This window comes from Fistularia commersonii, chromosome 3 (assembly GCF_037954325.1).
Source record: "Fistularia commersonii isolate RoL2024-O1a breed Wild chromosome 3, RoL_Fcom_v1.0, whole genome shotgun sequence".
NCBI lineage: Eukaryota > Metazoa > Chordata > Actinopteri > Syngnathiformes > Fistulariidae > Fistularia > Fistularia commersonii.
The window spans coordinates 21,652,808-21,678,226 of NC_141286.1; the positions used below are offsets into that span (position 1 = coordinate 21,652,808).

Consider the following 25,419-nt stretch of genomic DNA (forward strand, 5'->3'; position numbering starts at 1 on the left):
CAGATATCCCTTCGTGCGGGATCTGAATGAATAAATGAAATTATTATTATTTTTCATCATTGATGATTACCGTCATTGTGGCCTCGCGTTTGGCTTCAGTGATACAGAGCAAAGACAACATCATTAATAGTAATGATGATAATAATAGTAATAATTAAAGTAATCGTCATGAGGGATATAGAGCAACACAATTTTCTAGAGACAACTGTTTTTTGAATTTCCGAGCTTTCACATGCTCACGCAGGCTGGAATTGGTTATGTGTGTGTGTGTGTGTGTGTGTGTGTTTTATCCTTCCACGCTCAGTAATTGCAGTGGCTGTTCCCCCCGATTGTCTCGGTGCATCACATCAGAAAATGATGAAATGATCTTCACATAATTGGTGGTGAATTATGGCCGTACATCTGTAGAAAATAGCTATATTGAATGTTCTTTAGATTTTAACCAGTGTAATCATATGATATCTGAAAAAGGGGAACCACACATTGAGACCTCATAGTAGCTTCAGTAAAAAGGAGAATTTTAAAAGTAATTTTATCACTTTCCCCCTTAGGATTCATTAACTGTGACTAACAGCTTTGTTAGTGTCAATACATAATTAATGTTTTGGGCCCGTGTGGTAAGATATGATGGTTAGTGTCAGACTTTCTGCAGCCTCCCTCCAAAAGTAAAGAGAAGGAATGTTCTTAGAGCCAAAGAAAGTGTGATCTTTGCTTCTGAGGCAAAGCATACTTGTGGATTCGGCATGTTCCTCTATCTCACATCAGTCAAACCCTCGAGAGAAGCCTGCGAGAAGCCTTGGGAAGATCAGGAAGACACGATGATTCTTGCACTGGATCTCTCTTAGGAGCTCGTAACCAGTGCTTCTTTACCGGCGCCTTATCTCCACCATCTCAGGCTTTAAAAAAAAAAAAGACTGTGGGCCACTGCCTGAGGAGATGGCAGGTCCACTGGAAATCTTTAGTGGTACAGCCCACGATGTAAACACATCCCCTTGAAATCCATCGACTGAGGAGTTCAAGGTCTTGCATTAATGTGAGCCGCCGCCGCTGCTGCGGCAGCAAGAATCAAATGATCCTGGTAGTAGCCTGGACGGGCGCACACTGGTGAGTCAAGGCTGCAGTTACGCAGGCAGAGTCATGGCAGCCCTAATGGAAACAATGGACAATGGAAGTGCAAGCAATCAGAGCAACATCCCTTTATGACATATCTCAGGAAAAGGAGCGGCAGCAAGTGACCCAGAAAGAGATGAGCGCGGCTGATGAGCCGGAGTGCACGGACTGGACGGAAGCGAACGGCGGAGAGTCTTGTCGCGTGACCCTTGGACTCCTCAGACTGGCCCGACACCGCGAGGGGCGAGGGGGGGGTCGCGCAGGCCGCGGACTTCGCCCGGTGAACGACCCGCTGCTCAGGACAAACGCAGAGAACATCTGCCGTCGTTAACTGCTGGAGGTCAAGACCTGGAAAAACAAACCATTAGCTTCACCCGGGCTGGAGAAAAAGCCGAGAGCTGCACCGAAGGCAAAAACCTTAGTATCTCTCAGTATTTCCCTTACGTTCCTAAAACCGTCCTCAGACACAGTAAAAACATTGTCACGGCGGTGTTGACCCTGTGATGGGAGGAGGCCTCGGAGCGTGAGAGGGCCGAGCGCGAGAGCCCGGTCGGCGTCTACCGCAGGCGAGGCGCTGCACGACATGGCACTCGCTTATGGAAGTAGGGCATGGAGACTCTGCCTGGCAGTCCCTGTGCAGGGCTTACACCATGCTTGGCATCACGGGAGCAACGGAGAGGAGGGCCATATTTGGAGAAAAAAAAAAAACACAGCGAAAAAACATCGAGGTTCCCGAGAAGGCATCCAGGTGGCAGCGAATCAAAAGAGTATCCGTGGAAGAATGCTGCTCGGGCACAAGCTGAGGCTTGATCAACTTCAGCTGGCTGTGAGAGAGTGTGTGTCTCATGTTCCTTAAAAAAAAAAACAGATACACCCAATGACCTAATGATACCTCAGCCAAAGAGGTGTTCAAGTAATGGATCAATAAGGAGAAAAATAATTCATACATTAAACATTAATAGAGTCCTTAGTTATACATTAGAAATATACATTTCTGAAAATATGGATTGACAGCAAAATAATCTTGTCGGTGAATACTGAGTCGGAAGGAAAGTGAAGTGATCTTTGCAGATGATACTTTTCGCTGCCGTTGGAAATATTCTCTGCTGTGCTAATACACCGGTACTTCCTCATCTGGTTACAAACGGAGCTTGGAAAAAAATAAATAAAAAAGTTGAAAACCTGATCTTCAGGATCTATGGCAAAGGACACGATCCTGTGTTACCCTTGCGGCTACCCGTGCCACGTTCCCATCGCAGGCCCCCGACGGATCGGGTCAATCTATTAACAAAAAGACGAGTTGCTTCGGTAACGGTGAAACGGATCGTGAGGGGGTGGGGGGAGAAAAAAAAAACAACAACCCTGCAATAAAGACTCTTTCAGATATGTCAGGACGCCAATTCTCGCGGCGCCATCGATAACCTTTCATGTTTACCGGCTTCAAACGCTACGAAGGCTTAAAGTCGTCGTCTCTCTCGGCACCGGTTTCCCAGGCAACAAGAATATGATAATGTTGCCTTTGACATGACAGAGGGAATCATCTCGCTAACAAACAGAGACAACAGGCACGGGGAGGGCTGGGGGAGAGGCAGGGGAGGGGCTGAATTAATGGACTCATTTTCACACAGAGGGGAAAGCAGCAGCAGCTACTCACCATCCTCCATCTTCCTCTATTGCCTCAAATGCATTCCTGCTGGCAGCCACACTCGTGCCTTCCCGAGGGAACAGCCAGCTTCCATTGGAGAGCTAAATAACACTCAGTGGCCAGTGAGGACTGGAGAGGACACATTTCTGATGATGACTGCCCCTCGAGGCCGAGGCTCCAAGCCAGGCACTCTAAGCTGAACGTCACACCGACTACAGAGTGAAATGAACAAGCCGCGGAGATGGCATGTGTTTTCCATCAGTGAAAAATACCTAATCAGCCAGCCATGTGGAATCTCAGAAGGGCTGGCTTGATTTATGTGTGATCATCTTTCCATTACTCTCTAAAAGACACTGTAAAGCTCTGAGACTCGGAGAGGGGAGGCTTGTTCCTGAAGCACACGTTTAAATTAAAGATCGGCGTGAAACATCGCGGCCCCTGTTTTTTCGCGAATAGAGGCAGACATCTTTCCACATAACCGCACAGTTTTGAGTCCTGTTTCCGATCCTTGTATAAAAAATAAAAAAAAAGAAGAAAAAACGCCGCTCCTCCTCGCCTTTATTGACTTGCTCTTTGCACATTTTTCCTTTTTTTTCCCCTCCTAAAGCACATTTCTTAGGGTGGCAAAATAGAAACACTGGAACACAGGATTAAAGTTTAATGACATCTGTAACATCACTGGCAGATTTGCACTTCCCCGCTTGTGACTGACGACCATTGGACTGATTGGTACCAAATTTGGCACCGAAATCCGCGAACGCTTCCCGGGTGACGTTAATTGCTTTGTACAAACGCCATATCTCGGGTTTCACAAAACAGATTTTCGCTTCGCAAAACACGTGGACAGGAGTCGCAAACCGGATGACACAACGAGAGTTTTGGATGGCTCGACCTCGCCGCGGCCAGGGGCCTTGAAATACTTGCCAGAAATGATTTAAGCAAATCGCATGACATCAAATCTGTGTGGGGAGGGAAAAAAAAAAAAAAGGAAACAAAAAGCTATGAAGCATTGTCAGTTCATTACACATTGTTGCCATCTGTAAAAGAAGATTCATTTGGGTCTCAAAAACATCCTTGTTTACAAACGCGTGATTTATTTGAGAATCGCCCGGCACGACTTGGGACTCGAGACTTCCAGAACAATACCTCCCGCCCTCCTGAGAGCCCCGACAGAAAATCAGATACTTTTCATGTAGAGCAATTAAATGTGTGAGAATGGCGTGCGCGGGGAAGTCAAAGTCCCACCAGGAACACCGTCGCTCGCTAACGTCCGACGCGCCGCTTTGGATCCGAGGGTATTACGCAGAGAAAAAAATCATAAAATTGATCTGTGCATTGAGATTAAATAGAGAAAAGATTGGAACTACTCCCAGACTGTTTAACATATTTTTTACAACACAATCCATCTAAAATGACTAAGCTCAGTTACCAGAGTAATAGATGTATTATTATGTTTCCGAACAACCTCATGTTGGACTAGCTTACATTCGGACCCAATTAATAAAACTGAAAACATACCAAAGCGATGAGATGTTTGGTGGAGATATTATTTACGCTCGTGACATCTCTTCCTTGGCCTTTCTCACTTTTGTTGCTTCACTAAATCGGACCAGTCGTGTCAAATATCCTTCGTTCGACTTGATTTTAACGAGTGTCGGGCCACATTTCCAAAGCCTTTGGCGAGAGCGGGTTTGTATTTATTGTCTGTCACGTGGCTATAAGCTATTAGTAATCCACGGTAATCACGTTATGAATCTGTTACAGTGCCTGCTCCTAAGAAAACACCCGCCTGGAAGGGAGTATTTTACATTTTTAAAAGACTAAGGCTTGACAAATCTCTACGCGGAGACATTCACCCCTCCTGACGGGAGGCCTTGAAGGCAAACCGTCATCTGAACGGTCTCCTGCGTGGCGTCGTGTGCGTTTAAAACGCTCTCCGATGCTGCGCGGACGCCCTTGCGGAGGTCTCGTCGCGGACACATATTTTAACCGTAATGTGACTTCCGAGTCGTTTCTCTGTATTTATTGCGTGTTTCCATCTCATTTTCTCCCCGAACGTCCTTATTGGTTTTACACGGAAATTAATAACGGACGCAATTGACGGACGTGTTGAAATTGTCCGCTGACCGGCAATCATTTTTAATACCCCGCCCGTCCCCCGACCCCTTACTACACTCGTGCTGTCGTAGGTCACACCCCATTCAGCAAGGTCAAAAGGTCGCGTGGCAAATCGATCCCTCCGCGGCGGATCTTTAACAATGCTTTTGTGAATGTAAGCAAGTTGTAATGGAAAATCTATTTTTAATTGAACCGAGAACACAAAGGCGGATTTTCCGATCGCAGTCGTTCGGGGAAGGAGGCTCTTAAAGATCAGATATTGCCATTTTCTGCTGCCCCCCCCCCCCCGGCCGCAGGGGTTCAAAACAAGTTTGGTAGCACTTCAGGAAGGGGGAAAACAAACCGACATGCACTTCCACAGCTCTCAGTGGGCTTTGATGACTTGCCTTGAGGGACAAAAGCATTCTGAAGTCCCTGTGTATGTGTGTGTGTGTGTGTGTGTGTGTGTGTGTGTGTGTGTGTGTCCTCTCTCCTCAGAAGGGGCCCACTTAGACCTGTGGACAAAAGCAGGCGGCGGCTGCTCTGTCAAAATGCCTGTTTGACATCCAGCAGTCGGGAAACACGAGCGCGATCGGGAAACGTCCAACGTTCGGTCTCTGTCCTCCGCCGGCGACGGAGGAATTTTTCAGCGAACGCGCAGAATCCTTCTATTTGTCACGGGAACCGAAAAAAAAAAGGAACAATAATCATTCCAGGCTCGCATTTTTGCACGTTTGAGACGGAGGGGGTTTTGTTCCTCGAGTTCCTCCTCCCGAAGTGTTCCAGATCCTAATTCCTCCTCTCAGCCGGCGGGAATAGGGGGATGGGACCCTCAACCCTCAGTCCAATCAGTCTCTCAGCAAGCACACAATGATCCCGCTGCTTCAACAACTGGAAACTTGGCTTGACGGCGAAGAGCCCGGGCATTTTGTTGGACCCGAGTCAATTGCGTTTGATTTATTTTCAGTCGGGACGTTCGACTTGACATCTATTTGAGCCGATGCTACGAACCAACGTGCTCCGCCGTGGGATTTAAATCTACGGTGAAGCTGATCAAAGGAGGCCGATGGGTGTTTTATCTGGTGTTTCTGCTCCAGGAACGAGATTGATCGCCGAGCTGTATCCATCTCTCGGGCGCAGATACAGATGGTTTTATCGGTGCGATTGGAGAGCGGTTTTCTTTGATGTGAACATTACGTTTGTCCGGATCGACCAATGAGGCGCGGCCGCTTTAAAGCAGGGTTTTCATATTTGCGATCGACGTCCCGGTTCGAGAATTAGATTCTCAGATTACACCTCCAACATCTGGATGCTCAATGTTCAAAGTTGGTTACCTTCGTCGGCACATCTGGAATAACAATAGCTTGGATCGACCCTGTAAGCGTGTTTCCGCGGACCAAGAGACAACAGTTCCAGTTCCTGAAACTGGAGCTCTGAACCAGGGGCCGGGTTTTTCAGCAAACAAAACTGCCTGTTAGCTTTTGGAAAAGATCAGGATTTATCTTTCATAAAGTGCAAATTAATGTTTCCGGCAACGGGCCAAACTTGGTGACCGCAGAGAATCACCTATCCTGAAAAGAAAAAAAAAAAACAAGTTAAAACATAACTGTGCTTCCGCACAAGCGTACCACCGTAATCCCACATTTTGGAGGATCTGTAACAAGGCAGAATATTTATGCGCTTCTAATACTTGGAGTCGATTCATCCGGACGAGCGACGAGTGGACGCCGCCTTTCATTTCCTGGTCGGCTCGGCCTCCGCTTGTGTCAAGAGTGCATTAATTACCGCTTTACTGTCACCGTCAAAATCGCTACTGGATATTAGATTGTGACGAGAAGACTCTCTCGAAATGTCACTTTTCATTTCCTGATTTATTTTGGGTCCAGAGTGTTCTTCTGAAAGTGAGCAATTTTCAATTTTTTTTTTTTGTTTTTCTTATATTGATGCTTACTTTTAACTTTTCTAAAGCATGATTGACAATTTGAATAAAACCCATTAGTGGGTCCCCGGCTGAGGGAAGCACCTGACACCTCTTTAGTTTCTTTTTCCTCATCATTTCTCAATGCCTTTTTTTTTTTTTTCTCCACATTTTTAATTTTTCACAACTTACAAGATAATTTAACATCGCATTTCAAGCCCGATGAACTTTCAGACACTTCTGATAATCGCTAAACAATTTAGAGTTATTATTATTCAAATAATTATTATCATCTGACTCACCGAGAATGTAAACATGACCCAGAGTGGCAAACCCCTCATTAAATATTAACGTGGATTTCAACATAATCTGTCTCGGTGAAGTAAATCTTCCGAAAAACCAACAGCACATGATCTGGGTGTTTATCTGAAGAGGCTTAGTGAAACTGCGTGCGTTTAATTGATCGCCATGACAGCGCCGAGCCCTTGTTTATGTGAACTTGGGTGTCTTTTCTCATCCAGAGAATTGCCCCCTGATCTGCGAGACAGAAGAAAAGCCCACCCACGGGGCAAGTAGCTGTCATTGTTTATTCACCGGGGGGCTGAATTTAGGAAATTCTTAAGCAGCCTCTTTTGAGGGAGGGAGAAAGAAAGAAAGAGAGAAAGAAAGACAGAAAGAAAAAAAAGCTCCACCTTCTACGGAGAAACTTTACAAAAGAGACCTCTTACTTTCAGATGAGGGAGAGGGCGGCTGCTGGTGTGTGATCTCATGCTGAATGGCGCGGAACACGGTTGTAGCTAATCTACTGCTCAAACAAGAGTAAATCTGAGATAATCAACAGTGAGTTACAATGCGAGGCAGGGACAAAAAAAAAAAAAAAAAAAAAAAAACATAACCGGGGATGGGAGTTTGTATGCCGGTGATTCATGCGATGCTTTTCAAACCCCCCTCCCCTCCCCCCCCCCGAGGCAAAGAAAAAGAAAAAAAAACACTGAATGCAAACGGGAGGGAAATAAACACAGCAATGCAAGAACAGGTAAAAATGTTGAAACACAAATTACACAGCTCTGGCAGAATATCAATAAGAAGCTGTCACTTCAGTGTTGAAAGCAGAGAGAGGGAGAAAAAAAAAAAAAAAAAACCTAACAAAGTCCTCATAAACCCGGCATTTTTTTTTTTTTTTTCCCCCTCTCCAAAGAGGGTACATAAATTCTTTTAGGCGCGCCGGTCTGTGCACGTCGTCAACGACGAGGCCGTGCGTGTTGAGAGGAGCCGAAGACGCCGCGCCGATGAACCCGCCTTCTTCAAAACAAAAAACGGGGAAGGTTTCGACCCGGATCTTGATTCTTTACAATCAATCCGGGAGGGATTCTTATCATTCAGTGATATCTGGGGGGGGGGGGGGGTAATAAAAGCGACTATTAAAAACATCTTTTCGGGAAAAGGAAATAGCGGCTCGTCGGCGACTTGGATGGATAACGGATGAATTTGCCCACGACGTTGTCTTTTTAGTAAAGACGGCGGCGCTTTCCGTGGGAGCAAACACAGTGCAGCGGGAGTACAAATGAGTCTGTGCTCATCGCATAACACTCTCTGCTCCGCTGCATATAAAAAGCCTCCTTGAAAGATTCATCACCGGGACTAGCATATGTGCATAAATTCATATGTACACAACAGAGGTGCACACGTGTGCGTGGGTGAGGGGCTTATTTTGCCTGCGTGCAATGATTATGTTTCTTTCTTTCTCGCGACATCGGTTGTTTTCCGTCAAGTTCAATGAAGCGATGCGTTATCGCGTTTGTGTCCCGTCATCCCCGTTTGGCTTTTTCGTGTCTCGGAGGTGGATCATGTTTATCTTCATTCGAGCGACTAGTAGGGCGTTTGGTTTTTTTTGAGATTATGACCCCCCCCCCCCCCCAAACCCCGTCTTTTTCCATTAGCTGCTGCTGTCACATACACAGTTTTGCGTGTTGACTTTGCAGCAACAAAAGGCCGGCTATACTTCTAGCGCAACCGCAGCCATTAGCTAGTAGCCTACGAGAGCGCGGCTCGGTCGAGCTGCAGCTATCGGGAGCTCGTTATCTCTGGGAAACTTTGGTCTGCGACTGCGGCTTCGCTTCAAATACTAATACCAGCGATGTAAAAGTAAAAAAGCAGAGCGGAGTGCACCGCGTTTCGCACACAGACACATTCTATCTAAACCGAAAGGCCTCTGATTCCGGATCTGTCCTTGTAATCCTTCGCAAATGGTTGTCAGAATGTTAGCTTCCAAATTTAACCTTAGAAAAAAAAAATAGTAATAATTTTCTCAGGGGGGAAAGAAAAATATGCATCTGGGGAAAGTTTGTTTAAAAAAGTTTGCACAGCGAAATATAATTAAGAGACATCCGACCTGGATTCCGATTGGTTGACGGTGTCACACGGAGTCTTTAAAACGCATTAAAACCAGTTATTCGCAAACAACGGAACGTAAAATCGCTGTCGGTCGTCGCGAGAATCAACCTGAAGCCCTCATCTTGCCTCACAGAGATCGGCGCCTTAAAAACCAAAACGCAGATCTTCCAACATTATCCAGCTGGTCTGAATGGCCCTGCAACACGGAGAACACCACTTTTAATTAAATCAGCATCAAATTCCACAATGAGAAATGAGGCCATCATGCTAAATCTTACCTGAGGCAACACACCTCTTTTAATGTCAGTGTCCCGAACTGGCTTCAGCTTTATCGCGCATAATATTACAATATTTCACTTCCTTGAGAGGAAAATGGAAAAAATTGGATTCAGAGTGTGTATATATATATATATATATAAATATATTTTTATCTTTTTTTTTTCCCTAGCAGTGATGCAATCTGTCAGCTCTCTTCCACCAGATTCACTCCGTCTCATCGGGGAGGACTCGCTGAAGAGCCGGCTCCTGAGCCAGAGGGATAAACAAGCATACAGAGGGAGGGATACCAACTTTATCTAGTAGCGACCCATTATCCCCGTTCCTAAACTGCTATTTATTGTGTTCATTTTCATCTCTGAGAAAAAAAAAAAAAAAAAGGGGGGGGGGGGCAGAGTTACTTAACCACTTTAGCTGCTGAGCTGCGGCGCTACGCCTCCAGCACCGACGCTAACTGACTTCATCCGCTGAATACTGGAGGAAACCGATACCGCAGGGGAAGGGAGGGTGTGCCTTTTTTGAGGTATGATCTATAATAATAACAATTCGACGGACTTTGGAGTATAAAACGAACGCATATGTGTGCGTCGCCCGTCCGTCCGCCTTGAATTCCGCCGGAGTTCATTTTCACGTCGCACGTTATGGAGAGAGGAGATAAAATAGCGTTCAAGAGGCAGAGGTTAAAAAGCTTATCAGGAGCCGCTTTATTCTTCTTCCAGGGAACATTATATTTCAGGCGAGGAGCTGAATCGTCAACAATCCGAATTTCGCCCGATGAAAGACCGGTCGATCGGTGGGAACCCGCTTTGACGGTTTCCATTGAAAGGGTCTTTTCTGGTGCGTCGTCACCCCCCCGCTGTGCCGGGGTAATCGTCCCATTGTAATAAATGAGTAGAACCCCGGTACTATTGTTAGCCTAAACGTGGCCTTAGGTGCAAGGGGGTTAATGGCAACATCTGCATAGAATAGTGCGGGAGGAGGGGTCGGGGTTCCTCTCGCCGTCACTTGTTATCACCTCTTCTTCTTTGTGACGTTAGTTTATTCGAGATGGCTGTCGTTTGAGCGCCGGGCAAGGATGACGAGACGTTATTTGTTTTGAAACCGAGAGTGGAAATGTAAACGTCCGAGCCCCGGTTTCTATTTGCGGAACAGCTAACAGGAGCGAAAACCGGCTAGGCTTGAATCGGCCGTGTGTGGGAATGAGAAAGAGTCCGCGGGAGACCTCCCCGATGGTCTTCGTGGAGCCTCGTCTTCCCCCCCCTCGTTCGACGTCACTCGGCGGCCGATGGGATCAGCCCCTTCTTGGCGCCCTGGTGGTAGTGGCTCTCCAGCTTCCCTGCGAGAGGAAAAAAAAAAAAGGGGGGGGGGGTGAAAGGGAAGAGCGGGAGGGGAGAGGAGAGGAAGGGATGAATCAAAACACCATCAAAGGGACGGAGTGACCTTTCGGAGAGCTCAAGGCCCGCTGATTAGAGGCGGCCTCGAGGAGACGGGGGAGAGAAAGGGAGACGGTCCAAGCGAGGGAGAGCTAAAAGGCCACTGAGACTCTTTATTCGGCGGCTGAGAGAGATTAGACGACAGCCTTTGTTGACGACTAAATAAGGTGTCCTTTAAGCTGGTTTATATAGATGTACATTCAGAGCCAGCCCGAGGTGACGACGGCGTGCCGAGACGGGGCGGCGGAAATATTCAAGCGTGAGCGTGGGGGGCAAACGGTGGCGCCGATTCTCGATTCTCGAGGCCAGATCGAGGCGGCGGGAAAGGAGAAACCGATGGAAGTGCCCCGAGAGGTCAGTGTGTGCGTTCCTTCATCAGGCAGAGACGACCGTGTGAGCGTATCGAAATGATGCGCTTTTTCTGCGCACCTTATACTGTCATTTTGTTGAGAATGAGAAGTTAGTCCATTCTGACTTTTTGGGTGATGAGCTCGTTGGCGGCACCTGCGAAAACTCGGCTGTTGTTCTTGCAAGGGAAATCTCTCCCCGACACAAGGGGGAATCTTCGGATCCGCGAAGAGGATTTTGACCAGGCCTCGGACGCTTGAGCGCAAACGGAGGTGGGAAAGAGACTCCCGGCAGCCGAGCTCCTCTGCGTTCCCTGCGACCCGTCGCATCCGGGAAAAAAAAGTCCCTCCATTAGAGCTCATTTGCGCAAACAATGGCGTGCTGTTTTTCCAGGTGCGGCTCCACCCCTGTGGGGGGGTTCACCATAAAACGTGCTGACTGTATCCTCCTTCGGGGGAAAGGGGGAAGACACACACACACACACACACACACAAACACACATCGAAGTGTAACAGTCAGGCGTTGTGGTTGTCACTTTCGCTCTCGCTTCACGTCGGAGCTTTTCACAGACGGACTCGGCAGGCATGGGAAGCGTAAACAAGGTGTTTTGGGAGAAACGCCGTTTGCCCGCCGTTTCCAGGCCTGTCAGAGTCGGTCTGCTCGACCCGGAGCGGCTCGAGCTCCAGGTGTGTGAGCTCCGGTTTGGGGACTCACCGTCCGCTAGGTCCTTACGCACCGTAGAGCGATGGGGTGACCAGATAGCGTACAAGTCCCGTTCCTGCAGGATCCGTCCGACGCGCAAAGACAGATGTAAGAATAAGTCTGGCTGGACCTGGACTCATCTTTCAATGAATGCAGGAGCGCCGTTCCTTAGCGAGTGTGTTTGTATCTCAAAAAAAAAAAAAAAAAAACAACATACTCAAGACCCCAATGAAGGGTTTCAGAAAAAAAAAAAAGGAGAAACGAAGTTTGGCTACCGTCGTTTACTTCGGTGTCTCCGTGAGCAGAACCCCGCTCACCTTTAAGTGTCTGTTTTTCCAGCCCGACTGGAGGCGTTTCATACAAACAGACGGGGTGACGGCGGCTCCTCGGAGACTGGCCGGGTGAAGCCGAGGACAGAGGCGGATTTTCGGGGGCTGGGGTTGGGGGGGGTGGGGGGCGTAAACAACGTCTGAGGTGTTCCGGGTGAACGGCGCCGTCGGTTCACCGCCAGACTATGACGGAAAGGCGTCACAGCTGATGTCTGAAAGCCAGTACCACTCATCCCCCGTTTTCGTGCGTGTGTGTGTGTGTGTGTGCAAAGAGGCTTGGGGTTAATATTAGATGATAAGAGCCCGCTAACTACATCATAAAAATAAAGAGATGGCAAATGAACTCTTGAGAGAATAAGTCAGGGAAATGTGTCAGCATAAGCAAAGCTTTTCTTTTCTGGGAAGTCTGCTGCTGCTGCTGCTTCTGCTGTCCCCCCTCCCTTCTCCCTCCCCTGCCACCCCAACTTGCTCAGCTCCTTCTCGCTTTCTGTTTCGAGTGATATGTGCACGGGAGGAGGGGGTGGGGGGGGTTGGACTCATTATTCTGGGGAAATCGTCTTCGGCGCGGTGACATTTTGTGTGTGACGAGTCGTGAATCAGCGGTGAAGGAGGGCGACGGAAGCCCGGGGCGGGGGGGGCGGGGGGGCGGCGACCCTTGTCCCGGCGCGACGACACGTGTAAAGGCGGGAGGTTTTTTTTTGTTTTTTTTTTTGTTGCGACGACTGTGTTTTTCTGTTTTGGTGTTGTCGTTAATCACTTGGATATTTTATTTTCCACCGCAATAAAACACGAAGTGGTTTTACTGCTAAATGATTGCGTGCCTCTGCCAATAACGGCAGGAGAAGTTTTTTTTTTCCCCTTTTTGGATATAAAAATCTCCTCCCGACTTTATCCGACTGAAAAGCATGATTTTACGAAATTGCGTTCTAATTGCGAAACCCCTCTGGTGTGGCGGGCCAGAGGAAGAGCTTGGACCTCTCCGTCGGCCCATTTCTCACTGGTTCTGTCCAATGTTGTTGTAAGAAATGAGATGAAACCAGCGACTGCAAATGTCGTGCCCTAAAAAAAACAGCACAAAGCATGACTGTCACATGAGATCCAATGGAAGCTTAAAAAGAAGCTACAACAGTTCTAGGAACTGAGGTCTTCGTTCCAACTCTGCCCAAATGCATGAAAACACGGTTTTTGGAGCTGCAAAATGTTCCTACAAAATAGGCAAAAATAGACATTGAGGGATCGCTGAAGCCTTGAGAACTCAAGTCGTCAACATGTCTATATTAATTTAGAAAATATACACAGGAGGTCCTCTGCTTATGTCGAAATCCTGTTCCTAGAGTGACATAACGTGATTTTTCGGCACAACTCCCATACAGTGCTATGTCACTCACCGATTGCTAGTTCTTTCACGTGCTCAAGTCTACGCTAGTGGACCGCTGATGATCGTCGAGACGGTTGTGCGACTTCGGCCAAACGACTGACCAATGTTCCTTGATGATTCGCCCTTTTTCAAGTGTTTTCTTACGTCTAATTTCACTTCCATGGAGACGGCTTTCCTTTTCTTCCAAGGGTCTGACTCATGCTTTGGAGCCATAATGAAACCATAATGAAAGCCCCCCCCAAAAAAACGAAAAACTCAGTACAAATGCTGAAAAAAGCCGTCTTCCTTGTATAGCCCGGCACGACGACATACTGTCTTCACCCGCTCCGCTCGCTGACTAGCTCCAGCGCAAAATCAGTTGGAATGCTGGAACAGGACTTACATTTATAGGGGATGGCGATGTAAGCCGTAGGTGGAGGATGCCATAAAGCGAGGAATTCGTGTATCGATAGTAACACATTTGCGACATTGTTTCCAAACGAAGGTTTTAGATCATTCCATATGTCCTTGGAAGAAAAATAGGAAAACAGCGGCCGCAGTTGCGTGGATTTGGACGCGACCGTCGGGTGAGCGACGTCGACGCTTTCCCGCCGACGCGACCCGTCTACTCGGAGTGCTTAAAACCCGTCACAACACGCTGACAAGTTTTCTGTGGCGTGCGGAATGACGGCTTCTTCCGCGGTGCTCGGAGATAATGTGGTGGCTGTGAATTATGGCGCCGGTGTGGTGTCGAGCGGCAATTAATTTGCGTTTTCCTTTTTCCCTCTAACTATGACTAGTCATAGAACATTTCCCCTGCGCTCGCGAGGGTCCGGGCTTGAATAATTGACGGCCGTGTCACCGCAGAAAACCCGCAGCCCTCGCTCTGGGCTCCGAAGCTCTTTTTCCCTTTTTTCGCGTGCCGGGGCCCCGGCGTGAGGCGTCCTTTTGAGCAATTTGCTGAACGCATTAAAACGCACCTTTCGGCGGGAAACGTGAGAAGGACGTATGGAAATGGCCGCCGCCAAAAGCAATAGCGGCGCGTTGCGCGGGGAAGAGGGCCCCGTTGTAGTATTTCTCGCGGACGAGACGCGCTCGTATATGTTCCCCGGGGAGAAAAAAAAAAAAGAAAAGTCGGTCCGGCAGCGTTACATATTCCACGTGCAAAGGCGACTTTTGTTAATGGCTCCGGAGCTGCTGAGCTGTCGCTATTCAGAGTAGGTGCTGCGGAGCCAAGAGAGCTGGAGGGAATGCAAGAGAAAAAAAAGAAAGGGGGAAAGAGGGGAGGGAGTGAAGGAGTGGGTGGAAAAAACAGAGAGACAGCAAAAATGAGACAGAAGGGATGAGAGGAGGAGAGGGAGGGAGGGCGGGAGAAAGGATTACAGATAGGGAAGACAGCAGGAGAGCTAGAGAGAGAGGGAGAAATATAAAGGCTGGCCCATCGATTGGCTGAGATAATTTCCCATTGATTGCTGCACTGTTTGGAGATTGCTGGAGAAAGGTTTATTACCCACATGCTACAGCCGGGGAGGGGACCATAAAATAAGCACAGGTTGTCTGCAGAAGGGCCGGCTCTCCATCATCGGCACCGTAAAGCACGCCAGCCGCCGTGCGGACGCTCGTACTCGGATACTCTCCTCCGCGCGGCCGCAAATATGACCGCGCGCGCGCGCTATCCCCATTACACTTAATGGAGGGAATAAAGCTCATTGCCGATGGAAAGCACTTACATAATCCCGGGGAAAAATCCGAGGGGCCGCGGGACGAGAAGTATTTATTGGTCTGAAATAGAGGTCGGCCGTGACATCAATAACGCGCGGGAGCATCGATGTTAATAATCACAAGAATAATTGGCCGGTCGCAGTTACTGTTTCCTGCGAGCACACTGCTGCCTACGCACCGTGAGGAGCGGAGCGGCGGAATTTTGATTTCTATCCTTTCATTACAATCCGGTCCCAATGCACCAGGATAATAAACCCAGGACAAGCTATGCATATACACTTAAACCACATGCTGATACGCCGTCTTATGACACACTTTGACGAGGGGAAATTACTTTGCGTACGCCGTCGCCGCCGCGGAAAACGGAGACTTTAAATTGGAGCACCGCCCGCTCTGTGATTGAATAGAACACCTTCATCAGTAACTCTTGGATCGATTCCCGCCGGGCCCGGCCGATATCGAAATCCGTGGTCGAACGCGAGCACACCGCCTGAAGGAAAGAAAAATAAATAAGGGGGGCTGAAACTAAATAGTAGGATTGAGTATTTAAAAATAATATTAAAAAATTATTAAAAAAAATGTCCACTTGATGTATGGGGCAAAAAGCTAATAGTTTAAAGCAGAAATATAATTTGAGACCATATATGTGTATGTATTGATACGTAAACTATGATAATATTATATGTAAAATGTTGCCGGGAATCCCAAACTAAAAAAAGACATAACACTTGTTAGCCAATGTTAGCCATAACACTTGTTAGCTAACATGTATTAGCCATAACATGTTAGCCAATGCCAACATGTTTACGTACCTTTTTTTCCAACCCTCAACCATCCCGGTCTAAAAGCTGGGGGTGTGTTTGCCCGCGCCTGCCTTCCTCCTCCTTCCCCGACCTGCCGGCGGCACGAAGGCCAAAGCCTATTTGTTCCCGCGCACATCAAACATCGGTTTAAGCTCAGGTCGAGGGGTTTAAGGTTCCATTGTCAACATCGTGGGCATTTCTGACATTTTTCTGATTCCTCCGGCTCCAATGCCGCGCGTTACTCTGAGGTAATCCGAGCTCGGTCGCCGCCCCCCCGAGACGCTCTTGACGAGGACGTTAGCGCCGTCACGTTTGGAAGGGAAAAACACGCTGGCGTTCTGCCGGGTGACTGATGTCTGCGCATTACGGGCAAGACTTCAGACTGCGACTCTTGGTGGAGATGGAACAAACCATGGAGAAACAGTCTGAATCAACAGAAGCGACAAAGCAATCGCACTCTATCTACGCAGGCCTATTAGTCAAGTCGAGTGTTATTGATACGGCGCCAAATCACAACACAGATGTAGCTTGAGCCTTTCCATGTCGAGCAGGTCTGGGATAAGCGATTTACAGAAACACGATTTTACCCCGTGGGGAGGGAACTTTAATATCCGTTAAAGAAATAATGAAATAGAAAAAGCTAGTGGATAAGTATGCAAAGTGTGAATTTAGCGGTTCAGCTGGAGATCAAACCGGTATTTTTAGACAATGAGTATTCTAAGCCAATAAGAGGATGCGGTGGGAATTTCCTCATCGTAAACCGCGGCGGCCGCGGACACTCGCGAGGGACGCGTCGGTCGGCCCACTTGACGCAAATCATGTGTTTTTCGAATAGTTTGCGAGGCCGCGCTCGTGACCCGGGTCAACTCGTTGGTCTCGGTCTTTTCGCGGGATTTAAAAACATAAGGAGGAAGACGAAAAAAAAAAAAAAAGGTCACCGGCCACTTTCTAAAGAATTTTAAGTCCGTAAATATACTGCTCAAAAAAATAAAGGGAACACTTGAACAACACAATGTAACTCCAAGTCAATCGCACTTCTGTGAAATCATAGTGTCCACTCAGGAAGCAACACACATTCATTTTGACTTGTTTTAAGGACATTACATCAAAGTTGGATCAGCCTGGAGTTTGTTTTTACACTTTAATTTTGAGTGTGATTCCCAATCCAGACCTCCATGGGTTGATACAATTGATTTCCATTGATCATTTTTGTGTGATTTTGTTGTCAGCACATTCAACTGTGTAAAGAGCAAAGTATTTCATAAGAATATTTCATTCATTTAGATCTAGGATGTGTTTTTTAAGTGTTGCCTTTATTTTTTTGAGCAGTGTATTTAAAGAACCCGCGCGGAGGCATCTGAGCGAAAGTGAAAAAGGGTCTCGGATGTCGTAATGAACCCAACACGCCCGGCCTTCTGCCACCATTTTTTCCCCTCACTCGCCCTCGGCTTAACTACACCTTCAACCGCAGCCATTCTGCACGTGAAAGCAAGCTGACAGCCTTGAGCGATGCAGGATTCTGGATGTGTATAAAAAGCCCCGGTAGCCGGAGGAGAACAGTGAGTGGGGGGGGGTGGGGGTTGGGTGGAGGGTTGCCTGGATTCCCATCTTGCTGTTAGTCACACCTAATTTACATTCCCTTCCCGTGCTGCCGAGCTAGTGAATTTACAAGTGGATAGAGAAGGTGCTGTTTGAGACTTGTGTCGGCATGCTGTTTGCATGGCGTTTGGGGAGAGGCGCTGACCGTGCCCCCTTAACCCCCCGCCCATCCCCCCGCCCCGAAGAGAAAGCGACCTCTCTCCATCTCCGGCCCCGTCCGAAACCTCCCCGCCCGAAGCTGTTTTTACAGACACGGAGGGGGCCGTGATGGCTGAGTGATTTCTCCGACAACCAAGTGCGCCGTTGAGACGGTTTAGTCACGCACATGACAGTTCGTCACAACTCGGCCGGAGGGCCGGCGTCTGACGTGGCGAGGCACGGCGAAGGTGGTGCCGGTCGGCGGGCGAGTGTGGGGCAGAGATAGCCGGTCGGACACGACCCCCGCCCTTCCGCCGCTTGCCAATAAAACCGCCACGTTTATTATTTTCCTCCTGTGTAAAAACTGCTAATCGGGAGGATTTAATAATTACATTTGAAACTTCCGTTAAAAATTCATTTTTTTTTTACGCCAGAAAAGGCAAACGCGCGTTCGGGACCGGATTTAATCGTCGGCGCGAGTTGAGATTTAAAAGCTCGGCTTTTGTGAGTTTTACGCTACCTCGCGGCCAGTTGACTTCATGAGTGGCCAATGGTGTGAAACTGATTTTCGGCGAACTCTGTGGCGGGTAAACAAAGCAAAACTGCTGGAAAACTTTCCACAAATTCACCTCCGAAGACCGCATTTAGGTTCCCTTCACCGTATTTTGTAGAGAACAACAAACAAGAACTCGGGTCGGAGGAGGTTAATGTCACCCGAAAACAAATCATTTGTTAAAAAGCAATGCTTTGGAAGTTAAGTTTAAGATCTTTTCATGAACATGAAATAGAATTGTTTGTTCTATCAGTGATGTAGATGTATGATCTCACTCTGACGAGCAGACAACAACAAGAGGCGGGAATTAAACCGCCAAAATGATATCACGGGTAGCATAAATGTCAGTGTATCTTCTGCTGAGTTACATAAATAGTAGATTTAGCAGTGGAAAGTGCGGCCTGGCTGTGTCATATCTATCTATCTATCTATAGAAAGAGAGAGCGAGAGAGAACGGGAATTAAACGTAGATAGCCAGATATCTGTCCTGGTTTGGAATTTGATGGCAATCAATTTCAGGCTCACTCCTCTTGTCTTTTCTCTGGAAGCTCATCTGATTCCCGGCCAAAACAAATGGCGCGGCCCCTAAATTGTGGCAGAAAATAGCAAAGCGAGGAATTTGGAGGAAAACAAGGAAGAAGACATAAAAAAAAAATAAAAAAAAAGAGCCAAAGAAGAGCCAAACGTCTGGAGCCTGTCCTGTTTTCCCCTTCGTACGCTCACCTGGCAAACTGCTTCGGGAAGTAATCGCGGCCTGTCAGCTAGTCAGTCCGACAAGGATACAAAACCGGGTGATGAACATCAGCCGATCGAGGCGCTGAACATTTCCTTGATTTTGGACGGCCGGATAGACTCTTTGAGGGGAGGCAGTGAAAACCCCCCCTGGAAACTGACAGGCGGCGGGAAGAACCTGAGTGGACTGAATGTTTATGGATGAGGTGGAAACTTCTCCGATTCTGGTGAGGTTTCGCTTCAAGGCAAACGGTGACTTGGACGTTTCCATTTTTAGATCCGCGAGGACGTACAACTGGCGCGGGTCTTACTCTGCAACGTGTGCGTGCCGAGCCAAAAAGACACAATGACGAAGTAAGAAGGAGCTACGGGGCAATGTAGTAATTATTTTAGCAAGTAGATTAAAAAAAAAACAAAGATGGCATCTGGAAGGCGACGTTCTTATATGAGCGACGGCTACGTAAGGCGACGTTGCCACAAAGGATATACATATTGATTAGACGCTCAAAGCAAGCTAATCTTTGCTCTAAAATAAATACATCAGCCGATATCAATTGGGACAGACCTCCAATCTGCCGATGCTGCGCTCGTAACGCGAGTCGAAACGTTTGGCGAGCAGATGCGAGACGTAATTGCTCTTTCCGATGGCTACATCTGCAGCCGACGTAAACAAGTCGGCCGAAAGTGGATTTATCCCGTCTTTAATACCTCCCCTAATATCTTCAGCCCATGTAATCTTACAGGACTGGTAATGGCGAAAGTAAACAAAGCGACTAGCGGGGAATGGGAGATAAGACAGCCGGGGCGGGGGAGGCGGGGAGGGGGTTGCAGACGCCACTTTCTAAGAAAGCAAAGAGAAATGAAACGAGTGAGGGGGAGGAAGGAACACAACCAATCAGCAAAAAGCCACAGCAATCGAACACATACTTCATTCATCATCTGCGCCGCACATCCTGTGCACAGAGTAATCTCTGCAGGTCATCTGTCAATCACAGGCCCACATATGGCAATTGAGCTATAAGTTTTGCGCAATCACCGCTCGCCCGTGTGTAAATAAAAAGTCCGTGTTTTCTATATTCTGGCGTTTAATATTCTATTTCCGTCGTCACTACAGTAAATATCCTGCACATTCACGGGTGTAAAAATGTACATTTACGGACGGGGGTTCGTTTTTTTCTACATTCACGGACGGTAATTGTTTTCCCGTCTACTCGGTCTCTACAATCACGGTCGTAAATGTGCAGCCGCTGAATGGAAAAAAAAAAAAAAAAAAAATGTTGCACACAAGAACACATGCTTAAGCTCTTACTTGTTCGTTCTATCTTTACTGCCCTTGCTGCTGTTAACGCCAAATTTCCCCACTGCGGGACAAATCAAGGAATATCTTATCTGACATGGAGGCATCCAACCATCTCTCAATCACACCTACGGACAATTTAGTCTTCATTTCACCGACGTTAGGTTTTCTTTTTCCCGGACAACTTAATTACAGGAAAATTATTTAGAAAAACCATTTAAAGAGCACGTCTAACTGACTATGTTGTGTTTTACGTCGGACGTCTGAGGCACCGGCGGCGGGAGGTGCAGCCGCTTCCACTCATTCTGCGAAAAAAAAAAAAGAAAGCGCGGTCGTGGCATCCACTCGGCAAGTCCTCTGGAATAAAGGTTTCCAAATCTGCTCGAACTCCGCTGAATGACTTTTACAAGTAGTATTGATTTAAGTTTTATTTTTCCCTGCCTGTGCTCCGAGCCAACCGCTGAGGTAATATCCAAGGAGTATAAATAGGTTGAATAGATGTCTGAAAGCCTGTTGCGGCGTGAAAACTTATGGCGTGCAGAAGAAAAGGGAAAAAAAAAAAAAGAAAAAAAAAAAAAAGCTCCATCCCTCAGCCTGGGTAGCGGTGGGTAGTTCACTTCTTTTAGAGACGTGACTCTCACACACACACACACACACCGGCTCGCGAGAAAACCTTTTTTTGAGGACACGGCGAGCAACTGCCGCCCCTTCCATCCGGGCACCGTTTTGGTCGAGGGGGGGTTGGGGTGGTCAGGCAACTGGAAACATCAAATATTTATAGATAAATGATTAAATACAGCGCTGCCTTGATTTTTATGCTCAAGCCAGTTCCTGTTAAATACAAAAGAACAAGCAGATGGATGTTCCTTCTGGAAGCCATGTGTTACATGTGCTACTCTGTCATCACTCGGCTGATGCCTGACCGTTCTTTTTGAAGTGCGCTGTTAGTTATCACCAGTTTAAAGGAAAACACTGGCGAGGGCTTATTCATCTGCAACGACTGAGCGCCGGCGTCTCCCAAGTAACTGGAGGTTGCATGTTCCCCGAGAACAGATTCTCCGTTCACCCCCGAGTGATTCTCCGAAAACGAAGCGGCGGCTTATCAATCACCCTTCTTCCGGGGCTCGCGCTGGGAGCTGCCGCTTAATGGAGAGCGGTGTTTTTACTCCGAGGGCGATATTCGGAGGGAGGGGGGAGGGGGGCCGCGAAAAAAAAGAGGAAAGGAAGGATCAAAAAAATTTGTTCAAATTGTCAACAAATCCTCAGATGTTTCATCCAAAAAAAATGTTTTGGGAAAATGAAAGGGAAATTTCATTGAGCTCTCATCACTTGCCGTCGCAGTTTGGTTGGAGTTAGCCCGAGGCCGTACGTGGCTTCGATTAAAGAAGTCTTTTGTTGCTCCTCTCTTGTCCCGGCGCGCCATGGGAAACGCCGAGATGCCATCTGGAGACAACATGAGCTTTACATCTGAAAATAAAACGTAACCGGTGAGCTGTATCAGCTCTTACTTTAACTGTGCGGTGGAAGTCGACGCTTCCTATGTAATTAAGATTCCTCCACGGAACTCATGTACCTGCACTTTCTGTAATGCTGACTAACAATTTTTGTTTTTGTTTTTAACCTGCAGCGCTGATAGCAGGGGCGCTGCCATCGCCGCTTGTTTTCGAAAAACAACTCAAAATAAACGGTCTGTTCGCGGATACCGACGTGGGCCCGACACTGGCTGATATCATTTCGGCGCGATGAAAATCGATATTATCAATGTTAAACGTCTGGCTTAATGCAGAGCGAGCGGCAGAGACACGATGACAGTCGTGTTATGCAGGGAGAAAAATGAAACACGCAGTTACAGTTAGAAGAGCTAATATTGACGCTGCCTCTGAAAGCGAGCGGAACTCAAACACAAACTGAAAAGCCCGAGCTCGACTTTTCTCACGTACTTAAAACGTACACTGTTTTTTTTTTTTCCCCGAAGGCACGTCGGTCTGAATTCTGAAGACGATCAGTCTGCGAGTTGTCGCAAGTATATAAAGTCGATCGCACGAGAGGACGCCGCTAAACAATGAGTCGCGAGTGATGAGGCTCGAGTGGTGCAAATATGCGACGCTCTGTTTTAGACTTAATCGTATTTAAGTGAGAACATTACCGATCCGTGGATTACGATTGAGACCTCCTTGGTGCGTCGTAACTTTTTACACGAAGGGGGTGGGATGTGGTATAAACAACACAACATTTCCCGTGACATCCCGCTAAAAATACGGCTGTGTTAAACCGTGAGCGTAAAATATTCTGACAAGCGGACAGGAGACATCGTGTTGTCGAGGGTTAATATTGTGGCGCGGAGGCAAAATTCAAAGAGGATTAAAAAGATGTCAATCACTGGCGGCTGTCCATCTGTATAAAATACTGCACGAGAAGCGAAGGCAAACAAAAAAGAAATCTGCTGCGCGCATGTTTTGCGACCAAAAACCATAACACAGACGATCCGATAACTAGGCATTTTCTACATAAATAAAGGTTTCGATCACGACTCATCGAGACCGATGGCGAGGCGTGAGGGTGTTCGTGACCGCGGAGGGGTCGTCATCGGACTCTACTTTTCCAACAAGGTGATTTTACCACAAAAAAACATCCAAAACAGGCCAGCTGCATGTTTTCATCGTAGATGACAACCCGCAGATTAACCCTCCGGCAAACACATAATGGAATCTGACAGAGAGGAAATTTGACCTGCGAAAAACAAGGAAACTTCTACTGCGTGGGACTGAGGGATGAACGGGCTCGTAAATAGAAACATATCTTTTTTGTTTTGTTTTTTTTTTCTTTCCCTTTTTCTCTAAAAGTTACGAGCTGAGCCTGCAGATTGATCATTTTATTAATTACAGGCGGAAAGGGCACGCTCGTAAAATACTTTCAGATGAGAAGCATTTTGCAGTCGCTAATAGCAAAAATCCATCGTTGGATACGCGTTTTTCTCCAAAAGATGTTCCCGTTACTATTCGGGGTCACAATTATAGCAAATAGATTGATACATTTGCCTAATTATGAAAACCACGGGCGGGTGGAGCAGCAGCGCGGCTGCCCTGGAGGTGCCGATCAAGCAGGCAGCGGGACAATTTTCCCATCAAACCGCCAGGCTTGCGAGTGGCGGCCACGAACGGTGTGTTTTCTGTCGAGCGCTAATAACAAAGCGCGCGCAGGACATTCACGTTCGCAAATTTATTGTGACTGCGTCGGGACACACGGCACTTAATGGAGAGAAAAATTATTTACATTACTGTTGGATTACACTATATACTGACGTTTATTGAAATGCACATCGTTCATTTTAGTGCTGCGGGTGAGGCGGCGGGGCCGGGATCCCACGGACTCAATGAGGAGCGGCGACAAAGCAATCTTTAATCTTGAAAAAGTCTTTAGTCAAACAAATGTGGAAAAATAATCCCACTAAGCTACACTTAATTGTCCTTTATGCCTGAATGTGGTCAGAGTAAGTGTGATACGTTTAGTGTCTCTGTGCTCTTCCTCCTTTCACACCGCGTCTCTATTTCTTACAATTCCATTTATAATTCATCCTCCAGAGACAAGAAATCCTCTTGTCGGGCTACACACACTCGGGTGCAGAGGGCTTTAAAAAGCTACTTAAATCCTCAGTAGCCACAATGTCAAAGGGACAAAATATAAAGTGTAGCCCGTTTTTTTTTTCTCCCTCCCCCCCACACTTTTTTTTTTCTTTTTTTTTCTTTTACAGCCGCGACGGGACTCAGAAAAGGTGAATACAGCCGTGTTATTAAAATGGGTCATTATAAAGCGGCCTTGCCCACATCTAATTAGAATGTAAATGTAATGTGGGCTGGGGATGGATCACAGAGGATAGACATTGGCATTTAGATTATGCTGAGACTAGATTACTGATGACACTGTGTGTTGGTGAGATAGCCTTTTTGAGAGCGGCTTGGCAACCAACTAATTGTGTTTCACCACAAGCAATGTGGGTTGTTACTGTTCTATCTCTGGTAATTAACACAAGAGAAAAGGGAGAGGCCCATTGTTGCGTGTGCACAATACAAACGACACTCCGCAACATCAGAGGATGAGCGCGCGCGCGCACACACACACACACACACACACACGTCGGGAGTACGTGCGCTCAAATGCACACAGATGGGCAATCTTGTACCTCTTGTACCTTGTGCAAGATTGAAAGCGCGAGCCGCTCCTTTGCACTGCACCTCGACTCGGGAGCCGCTCGGTGAAAAGTGCCCCCCGCTTCTCCTCCTATTCTTCACCGGGGGCATGTGCCCTGAGCAGAGCCGCTAAGACCGAACATAAAAACCAAGACAGAATGGAGACAAGCAGGAGAGGGGAGGGGGGAATGGGGGGGGAAGCAACGGAGAGCAGAGAGAGGAGAGAGCGGGAGGGCGAGTGAAGAAGAAGGGAGAGAGCAGAATGGAATAAATTGAAGCTGATCTGGTGCTCTGCATTCTGAGGAGGCTGGATTTGCATATCTGTGCAGCGGTGCAGAGGGAGAAATGTGTCGGTACTGACAGCAAGCTGAATATCTTAAACCTCCACTGACACCCCTGCAGGCACTCTATCCTCACTCACACACACATCAATACACAAGGAACACACTCACTAAACCGCAAACACACACACACACATACCGGGGGGGGGGGGGGGGGGGCATGTTGAGATGTACGCACACCACACACACTACACTTAAGGTCAGGGTGGGAGGCTTTGTGCATTGCTTTGTTCCTGGACAGTGGTGTACAGTAGCACTCAAGTAAAAGACTCATCTCAGGGGGGAAAGAGCCAGTGAAGCAGGAGAGAATCTCAAAATATATTTCATATACAGTATGCTCACACACACACACACACACACAAACACGGAGACACAGATACATATATGTGTTTTGTTTTTGCTGTGTGCCTCACATTTTGAAAAAGGCATGAAAAAGTC

The 25,419-nt window shown here is 47.4% G+C and overlaps 1 protein-coding gene and 1 long non-coding RNA gene across 2 annotated transcripts in view; both read right to left on the reverse strand.

Moving 5' to 3' along the window:
* Positions 1–7,343: 7,343 nt before the first annotated feature.
* On the reverse strand, positions 7,344–9,825 carry LOC147235837 (uncharacterized). Its single transcript, XR_015105939.1, has 2 exons — positions 9,443–9,825; positions 7,344–9,360 (listed from the first exon to the last, which is right to left on the reverse strand). It is a non-coding gene; the product is annotated as an uncharacterized LOC147235837 (long non-coding RNA).
* A 295-nt stretch (positions 9,826–10,120) lies between these two features.
* Positions 10,121–25,419, reverse strand: part of trip4 (thyroid hormone receptor interactor 4) — a 70,356-nt gene continuing 55,057 nt past the window's right edge. The window contains exon 13 of the mRNA XM_086144146.1: positions 10,121–10,776. Coding sequence (XP_086000272.1) covers positions 10,712–10,776 — 65 coding nt within the window. The 3' untranslated portion in view covers positions 10,121–10,711. The remainder of the gene's footprint in view (positions 10,777–25,419) is intronic.